Genomic DNA, 9,554 nt, shown 5'->3' with positions numbered 1-9,554 from the left:
AAGTCAGGGTTTGGACATATGCACTTTGGAAAATTTGTCCCCAGCTGCCTGTCAGCAAGAACTGGATACGGAATCCAGGACTCTTGAATCCTCACCTCTGCACCCCAGAGCGCCCTCCCTGCCAGCGATGTGGAATTCTGTGCATCAGTCCCCTCCTGTCAACCCTAAGGCCCCTGCCCCGGCATCCTCAGCAGCTCCCCCTGCTGCATGGGGGATCAGTTAGGGTCCTTTAAGTGGGCAGTGCAATCTAGCCTGACCCCCGCTCACAGAGGCCCATCCTCTCCTCAGACTCAGTAACGAGGCTCCATCTCACAGGCAAAGCCAGCAGCCCTGCAGGCAACGATTAACGGGACACAAAGCAGAAGGGATCCCTTTGAGATACTAATGAGTATCCAGGCCTGCATCAACCAGTGGGCTGGCACGGCCTCAGCTACTGGCACTGCCCTCAGAGCATCTGATGCTCCAGCTGCCTTGCCTGAGGGGGCCCAGGTGAGCCCGCTGGCACAGGGGCTGCAGCATTGAGGCTCTGGGAACAAGCTTGTTCCCAAAGATGACTGGGATGGCAGGGGCAGGGCCCCTAGCCTCTGATGAGGGAGGTGGGGAACACAGCTGGTCTCACCCTGTGCAAGGGGTGTCAGCATGGGGGGGGTGGAGATGCCGCTTCAGGGGGCCACATGCACACAGCATTGCAGCGACGAGCAGCAGAAGGAGCAGCCTAGCAGGACTGTTTCTCTCAGCTAGGGAAAGGGTGCAGAGGGCTAAGAGTTATGAGTCTCAGGCTTGAGGGCCTCCAGGGTCTCAGCACCTTTCCTAGGCCTGCAAGCAGCAGGGGTGGAGCTCTGCCACCCCCAGCTTTTGCCATCAGGAGCACCTGAGCCACAGCTCCTGGCTGAACAGCAGATCCAGAGAGCAGGACACTGGGCTTCATGCTGGGGTCCGGGCTGCATTTCAGATACCTGTGCCCCGTAAGGGGGTGGTCCCCAGAGCCCCGAACTCCCTCCATCCTGAGCTGTGCTCCTGCGAGCAAGGGCCCTACCTTACCCCCATTTCTCCAGGATTGGGCACATGAGCTGGAGGCACCCGCCACACCACTCGCTCCCAGCCGAGCAGGACAGTCACCCAGCATGCTCCAAGATGGGGAGCAGCCAAGCACACCCTGCACTGTTGCTTCCCACACAGGAGGGAGACACCCTGTCCCCTCAGTACCTCCCGCACAAGCAGGGGCTGGGGCTGGCTTGGCCAGGCCTCTCAGAGCGAGGCAGCTCCTGAAGCTGCAGGGACCCCCCCATTCCTGACAGGCACAGGCAAGGCTGTGCCCACAGGCTCCCTTGGCCCTTCCATCCCCCACAGCTGTAGGAGATCACAGCATCCAAGCAGCCACCATCATGCCAAGGCCTCCTTGGCAGAGCTGTGGCTGGTGGTAGCAGAGGAACTGCCTCCTGCTCCAGTAGGCAGAGCTGGGGGGATTGCTCCTTCCACAACAGGCCAGGCCTCATTAGTCAGGCCGGTGGGTGCAGCTGACTGCAGCCAACCTTAACCCTCTGCAAAGGTGGGGGAAGGGCCTGGCTCTGATAGGGAAGTCCTGCCAGTGCACATGCCTAGAAGCAGCTGTGCTGAGAAGGGCTCCCGAAAGCCCAGCCCCTTCCCGCAGGCAGGGCCGGTGCTTCCATTCAGGCAACTGCCTAGGATCTGGGAGGGTGGCATTTAGGCAGCAGGGGGTCCTTCCATGCTCTGGGTCATCGTCAGCAATTCTGTGGCGGGTCCTTCACTTGCTCCGGGACCTGCCGCCGAAGTGCCCCGAAGACCAGGAGTGCGGAAGGACCCCCCGCAGCAGAATTGCCGCCAACGACCGAGAGCACAGAAGGACCCCCACCTAGGGCGCCAAAAACCCTGGCACCGCTCCTGCCCACAGGTTAAGATTGGAGGGCAGGGGGTAGAAGCCTGCAAGGGCTGGATGTACCTGAGCCTGCCTCCTTAGAGAAGACCAAGCACCTGCACCACAGCATGTTTGGACCCACCCACCCAGACAGCCTCTGCAGAGCGGTGCTCCAGCCCAGCGAGGCCCCAGGCTCCCAGCCTTTGTGGGAAGGGTCCAGAATCCCCTCCTGCAGAGCCCTGGGCTGGCTCTCCTGCGCCTTGCACAGGGGAAGGATCAAACAGCCAGGTTAAGAGCACCTGGAACATAACGCGCAGGCAGCTGCACGAGGAAGCAGAGTCTCACACTGGATCCTTACATTCTAGTTTTAATTTGTTTCTTAAACTTCTTGCTTGTTTTAACACCAATTATCTGCAATGGCCCGTGGAGACAGACAGGAGCCGTGGCCCCATGGAACAGAGCAGAAGCTAAAGCAGGAAGAGAAAAATCGATCTAGAGAGCAGCTCACTTCCTACTTGTGGTGCAGGTAATGGGCGGGGAAGGGGCCAGGGAGATGCAGAAAGAGCTGAGAATGCTATCGGGAGCTCAGAGCAGAGTCACCTCCAGAGGACAGCAGCTCTTTCTGGGAGAGAGAACGGCAGCATTGACTGCCTGCCTTTTGCTGCATGGGAAGAGGGGAGAAGACTCCTGCTCCCTCTGCAGATCAGACTAGGGCACTTTCCACCTCCACCGCCTCTGGCATCAGCTAGCTGCACACTTGCCAGTGAGGTCAGGCCAGGCCAGGACACTGGTTAAGGGAATGTTGTTTTCCTGGTACTAAGTGCTCACATCCCCCTCTGCCAGGGTCAGGCTGCAGAGGGTGATTGAGACCACAGGAGGTGCATGCATGAGCAGTGCTAATGAAATGCAGCAGGCCCTTAAAAAGCCCACTGTCAAGCAGCTGAACACATGGTGCAGTCTAGTCTAGGCAAGGGAGTCTGCTTCCTGGTTGCCCCATTGAGGGGAGGAGAGCCATGCCCTTGCTGGTCATGGCCTGGCCAGGCTCAGTGGTCTGTCCCCACAGGAAACCAGGGCTAGCACTGCCCTGTTGGAGTGCCCTTCCTGTGGCCGAGCCCCACGCGCAAGTGAACCAAGATAAGTCTTGCCCGAAGCCTCCAGACTCAGCCCCACCCTCCATTTGCAGCCAGTAACGATCACTGTACTTATTCCACTGCCCACAGACTGTCTCCAGCCAGACTTGTGCCTTCTGATGGTCTTGGGGAAGGTGGTTTGCCAGAGCCATCTCTGCAGCCGAGCTGGGGGAGAGAAGAGCCGCAGTACTTGAAGGGGTCTGTGCAGCGAGTGGCTAGCTGGTCCAGCTGCCCAGGCAGGCGTCAAACACGGCGAAAGGGGCTCCTTCTGTTTCCACGCGACAATTCTGACAGCTCTGGTCATCTCTGCCTACCCAGTCCAGCTCAGACTTCTGCTTCAGGACCGAGTAGAGATGGGACTCGTAGCCGCTGTCTCGGACGTTGATGCAGGTCCTCTGGAGCAGCTCGAGGTCTACCGGCCGGTTCCTGGTGCCCTGCGCTGTGTCCAGTGAGGAGAGCAGCTGGACGTCCCAGTCAGACTCAGAAGAAGAGGGTGATGGCCCCAGATCTGGGCCAGTGTGCGTGCTGCAAGGGGCAGGCTGGACGATGCTTTCGCCCAGCTCTGTGCTGTTAGGTGGCTTGGGCGGTGCACCGTCAGCTACCTCAGTACAGCTCAAGCGCCTGCCCTGGGGGACTGGCAGGTGTGGGAGGGCCGGCTGGGCTGCAGAACAGCTGGCCTTGTCCCAGGCAGGCGATTGCAACTCAAGGCCAGAGCCAGCCCCACAGCAGGGAGGCTCCGGGGCCTTCTCTGTAGGCTGCCCCTCTTGCAGGCCTGAAGTCCCTCTCCCCCAGCCCTGCTGAGTGGCTGTGCTTGCCAGGGTAGCCTCGGTGTTGTCTATAGCCATGGGGACAGGCTCGGGAGTCTCTGGCAGCACATAGGCACTGTCCTGAGGCATCACTGAGGCAGGGAAGCTGCAGAGCCTGCTGGAAAGCAGCAAGAGCTCTGCTCCAGGAGCACCAGATGGAGTAGTGCCAGCAGTCCCCTCCGCAGCCAGTCCCACACCCCGATGAACTGAGCTGCAGCTCTCCGAGCCTGTCTGCTTCTCCAGAGGCAGGGGGTCGCTGCTCAGCCGTATCCTCGGCTTCTTTTCCAGCCGCAGGTGAGGGCTGTCGGAGAGTTTGCGTTTCCAGGAGCAGGGTGATGCTCCCAGGGGGTGACTCAAGGGCTCGAACGCATCCTGGGGAACAAGTTCAGGGGAGCAAGCAGCTGCCCCTCCAGTCAATCCACTGCTGGCCTGGGTCCACTGGCTGAGATCAGGAGCAGTAGCCAAGACAGTGCAGTGGGGGCTGCTGGCAATGGCAGACCGGTCTGTGTTCCAACACCAAGCACGGCCCCCCCCAGCTGGCCCTGTGCTAGCAGATGGCCTGGTTCGCAGCATCTCAGCCCATAGCCCCAGCAGGGGATGCCCAGCTGGCAATTCTGGAGCAGGAGGGAGCTTGCTGAGCTTCTCCTTTGGCATCTCCTCTGGGCTCATGGAGCATTCCCTGCCCAGCACAGCCACTGCACCGAGACGCAGCTCTGCTTTGTCCTTCCTGGCCAGCTGGTGCTTCCGTCCCAGCTCTGCAGCTGGTGCGCCCAGGCCTTCCACGGCCTTTGCTTGAGAGCCACAAAGTTGGTCGCTGGCCACAAGAGAGCAGGACACCCTGGGAGAGAAAGCTTTTCATTTAAAACAGGAGCCTCTTGCATGGACCAGAGGCCAGGGCTGTGCAGCGCCCCAGCAGGCAGTCAGCACGATTTGTGCAGGGATGGGGTAGTGAAGCCCCTCTGCTAGGGACGTGAGGCAGAGTAGACTGGGAGAGAGTCTGGGAGGGGCATGGGCTTGAAATACGGCTGTGCAGAACTCCAGCCCAGGAAGGAAGCTCACTGGGGTCACCTGCTGGCTGAGCAGGACAGCCTGACCCAGGCCCAGAGAGACGCGAGGGGGGTGGAGGAATAGATGTACATTTTGGGCAGTGAGAGGGCCTGCATCACAGGAGGTGAGTCACTCTTGGGTAAAGGCACAGAGGGGTCTGGGAAATTCCCCAGAGAACAGCCCCAGGGCAACAGGAGCCCAGAGCGGCTGGTGTCTTTGAGGGGAAGGAGCCAGCCTGTCTGCCCTGGACTCTGAAGGGAACTGCTCACCCTGACCCTGCACTGCCAAGGAAAGCAAGGCCCCTCCATCAGAACTGCCTACCTGACAGGTCACTGAGCAGCTGACCGGCTGTGGATTTTAACCCCCTGTGATCTGGGCTGCCCAAGCCAGACCCTCAAGCCCCAGGGCAGCAAGCTCTGTGTGTGTGTTACCTGGTGGGGGAGGACCAGACTGGGATCTCAGTAAAGTCGTTGGTGAGCTGGGCGATGACGTGATCCACAGCTGCATACTGAGAGGAGTCCAGCGCAAACCGCCTGTGCCGCGGACTCTGGAGATGCTGGAACAGAGAGCAAGGGGAGTGTGGGGCTAACATCTTTCTCCAGCAGCAGCAGGCATGAGAGCGGGGTGCAGCGGAGCTATAGCTCCATGCTGGGGGGAGGGCCAGGGAGCAGCAGCAGCTTGCTCTGGCGGTAGCTGGATGGCAGCTGCTGGGGAAGGTGAGGGGCCCCGAGGACAGGCTGTGAGGCCAAGGGGAACAGATCTGGGAGCTGCTCTACTCCTTCGTGCAACAGATACCAACTGCTGCCCACCAGGCTGCACAGGGCTATGGTGCCAGGAACACCCCAGGGCCAAGATAGACAAGTATGGGGCAAGAGCAGTGCCATCTACAGCAGCTGGGATGGGCACCAGTGCCAGCACTGCAGGCTCCCCCTGGGCCAGGGGCATGACTGCCCCCCAGCATAGCACACTCCCAGCTCCCAATGGACTTGGGCTGCTCCACTGAGACAGGTCAGAGGAGTGGCAGAGTCCAGTTGAGCACTATGGTACCAAGGCCACACCTGTGAGATCAGCAGCTTTCCCCATTGGACAAGCCTGCGCTAGGCAGGTCTGCAGAAGCTCTGCCTTGAGGCACAGGCAGGGGAGACTGAGGCAGCCCAAGGCCTGCTTAGATGCCAGCGGAGCCCTTACCATCTGCAGCTCCCCGAAGGTCTCCTGACAGCATTCACAAAACCCCTTCCTCCTCTTGGGCACGGCGGCTGGGCCAGACCGGGGGCTCCCCTCTCTCTCACTGTGCGTCAGACAGCCCTCGGGGGCTCTGCAAGGACATAGTACAGAGCTAGATAACTGCATTACCCCATGCCTACCAATCGCTTGTGCTAGGCGTGGTACAAACAAGTTGACGGCCTCTGCCCCGAAGGGCAGACAGTATTAAGTATGAGATGAGGCAGGGAAGTACAAGGACGCTGCGAGAACGCTGCTCAGCATGACAGGCTGTGGTCTCTGCACACCAGCAGCCTGACTATTGTCGGGTCTGCACAGGCACTGCGGCAAAGGGGAGTTAAGGTGGGATCTGAAGGCTGATAGTGAGGCAGCTGTGGGAGATCAACAGGGAGCTCCTCCCAAGTGCAAGAGGCAGCAGAGAAGCAAGCACAAAGGGGCGAAGGAGGCTAGCACTGCTGGGCTGATCAGAGGCTGGAGATTACCTCTTCATAGCAAAGGAGAGGTGAGAGGTAGGGTTGGAATAGGCCAGGAAGGGCCTGGAGAGTGAAGACAAGCAGCTTATGTTTGAGGTGACAGAAGGAGGAGTCAGTGGAAGGACACAACAAGACAGGGGATATGGTCAAGACACTGGGCGAGGAGTACAACCTCTGCAGCAGCATTTCAGATATGAGACACGTGTCCAGGCCAGACACAAGGAGGCTGCAGTAATCAAGAGGCAAGATGGGAATCATAGAACAACAGGGTTGGAAGAGACCTCAGGAGATTCTAGTCCCACCTCCTGCTCAAAGCAGGACCAACCCCAGCTAAAACATCCCAGCCAGGGCTTTGTCAAGACAGGCCTTAAAAACCTCTAAGGAAGGAGATTCCACCACCTCACTAGGTAACCCATTCCAGTGCTTCACCACCCTCCTAGTGAAAGTTTTTCCTAACATCAAACGTAAACCTCGCCCACTGCAACTTGAGACCATTACTCCTTGGTCTGTCTACCACTGAGAATAGTCTAGAGCCATCCTTTTTGGAACCCCCTTTCAGGTAGTTGAGAAGAATGAGGGGGGATTTGATAGCTGCTTTCTTCTGCAAACTAAACAATCCCAGTTCCCTCAGCCTCTCCTCATAAATCATTTTCATTGCCCTCTGCTGGACTCTTTCCAATTTTTTCACATTCTTCTTACAGTACTCCAGATGAGACCTCACCAATGTCAAATAGAAAGGAATGATCATGTCCCTCGATCTGCTGGCAATGCCCCTACTTATACAACCCAAAATGTCATTGGCCTTCTTGGCTACAAGGGCACACTGTCGACTCATATCCAGCTTCTCGTCCACTGTAACCCCTAGGTCCTTTTCTGCAGAACTGCTGCCTAGCCATTTGGTCCCCAGCCTGTAACAGTGAATGGGATTCTTCCGTCCTAAGTGCAGGACTCTGCACTTGTCCTTGTTGAACCTCATCAGGTTTCTTTTGGCCCAATCCTCTAAATTTATCTAGGTCCCTCTGTATCCTCTCTCTACCCTCCAGCGTATCTACCACTCCTCCCAGTTTAGTGTCATCTGCAAACTTGCTGAGGGTGCAGTCCATGCCATCCTCCAGATCATTAGAAGATATTGAACAAAACCAGCCCCAGGACTGGCCCTTGGGGCACTCCGCTTGATACCAGCTGCCAACTCGACATGGAGCTGTTGATCACGAGCTCAACGATCTAGCCAGCTTTCTATCCACCTTATAGTCTATTCATCCAGCCCATACTGCTTTAACTTGCCAGCAAGAATACTGTGGGAGACCGTATCAAAAGCTCTGCTAAAGTAAAGGAGTAACACATCCACTGCTTTCCCCTCATCCACAGACTCAGTTATCTCCTCACAGAAAGCAATTATGTTAGTCAGACATGACTTGCCCTTGGTGAATTGGTGCCCTTGGGAGCTCTAGGTGTGTGGATGGATAGGAGAGGCTGGACCTTAGGGATGTTCTGACCAAAGAACTGGTACCATTGACACAGCCTGGGTGCAAGGACCTAGAGGGAGGTCCGAGTTGAAGCTGATGTCTGGGTTACAGGCCTCATTGAGGGACAGGACAGTGGGGCTGTCCATACTGATCAAGTCAGAGTTAAAGGCAGCAGGGACCCCCAGCTCAGTGAGTCTGACCTCGTATGTAGGTAGGACACCAGCCCCACCCAACCCCCGCACACTGAACCCAATGGGTCACAGCTCTCAGGACACTGGGCTATACCATGTCACAGGCTGAGGGGCGCCAGGACCCTTGCAATGGCAGGGGAATGATGAAGTGAGAGACCCCAGATAATCCTGGCCAGTGACTCACCCCTCCATGCTGCAAGTGAAGGCGAAACCCCCAAGCTCACCACCAACCTGATCTGGGGACAATTCCTGCCCCACCCCACATACAGCGCTCGGTTAGACCCTGAGCTTGTGAGCTAGACCCACCAGCCAAGCCCCTGAGAGACAGAGAAAATGCCCAGTGCCACCCCAGAGCCCTGGTGCTCCCCAGCCAGTGTCCCAGCCCAGGCACGGCCATCCTGAGGCTTCAGAGGGAGGTAAACCCACAATTCCTGATTGTGACCAAAAGGAGCCTACACGCCACTGTAATAATCTTTGCACAAAATAGGTCTTGCAAGGTACCAATAACTCAGTGGTCATTAACATTCTTAGGACATAAGAACGGCCGTACCGGGTCAGACCAAGGGTCCATCCAGCCCAGTATCTGTCTGCCGACAGTGGCCGATGCCAGGTGCCCCAGAGGGAGTGAAGCTACCAGGCAATGATCACGTGATCTCTCTCCTGCCATCCATCTTTAACCAGTTCCTTATCCACCTTTCAGTTCTCATGGGTAACAGTGAGACAACCGTAAGCATGACAGACAATAGTGTGAGCATGCCAAGATTTTTGTAGGCATCACAGCACAGGAGAGTTTTAAGGAAGGATTTGAAAGAGGACAATGAGGTGTCTTTGTAAACGTTTACAGGGAGCTCCTCCCATGTCTGAGGTGCAACATGGGAGAAAGCACAGAGGTGCTCATTTGAAAATGTAACAAGTGGGTAACATTGGCTGGAATCCCTGGCAAAGCAAAGGTGACAGTTATTTCAGTAGCATATGAGATAATAAGTAGGGTGGTGATAAGCCTTGGAGGGTCTTTCCAAAAAGCAAATTCTATTTGCAAGTAATATTTTGAGAAATTATTTTTAAAAGCAAATTTCAAACTTTTTATTCAGTTGGAAAATTCAGAATTTACATTCTTTATTCGGTGTACTAAATTATTCCTGTTTAGGGGGGCAAGCAGATATTTTTTGGTTTAGATTCATGATCCTCCTTGGGTTGGTTAGCCACAAGAAAGGAAAAATAGGGTATCACAAATCAGTGCAGATTGTGAATGATCTGGAATCTTAAATATTATTTGTTGAAAAATGTTCATGAATAAATTTGAATAATGAAAAAAATTCAAGAATTTTGCAAATTGTTCATGGA

The 9,554-nt window shown here is 56.3% G+C and overlaps 1 protein-coding gene across 5 annotated transcripts in view; it reads right to left on the bottom strand.

Annotated features, from left to right (window-relative positions):
* Positions 1–2,223: 2,223 nt before the first annotated feature.
* The window catches only part of DBF4B (DBF4B-CDC7 kinase regulatory subunit), a 28,920-nt gene continuing 21,589 nt past the window's right edge, over positions 2,224–9,554 (bottom strand). For all 5 annotated transcript variants that reach the window (XM_075059593.1, XM_075059594.1, XM_032806573.2 and 2 more), the window contains 3 exons: positions 6,048–6,174; positions 5,291–5,415; positions 2,224–4,650 (listed from right to left, as the gene is read on the bottom strand). In XM_075059593.1, coding sequence (XP_074915694.1) covers positions 3,222–4,650; positions 5,291–5,415; positions 6,048–6,174 — 1,681 coding nt within the window. In that variant the 3' untranslated portion in view covers positions 2,224–3,221. The remainder of the gene's footprint in view (positions 4,651–5,290; positions 5,416–6,047; positions 6,175–9,554) is intronic.

This window comes from Chelonoidis abingdonii, chromosome 21, assembly GCF_003597395.2.
Source record: "Chelonoidis abingdonii isolate Lonesome George chromosome 21, CheloAbing_2.0, whole genome shotgun sequence".
NCBI classification, from domain to species: Eukaryota; Metazoa; Chordata; order Testudines; family Testudinidae; genus Chelonoidis; species Chelonoidis abingdonii.
The sequence above is the reverse complement of the archived record's forward strand: the minus strand, read 5'-3'. Positions and strand labels throughout refer to the sequence as shown.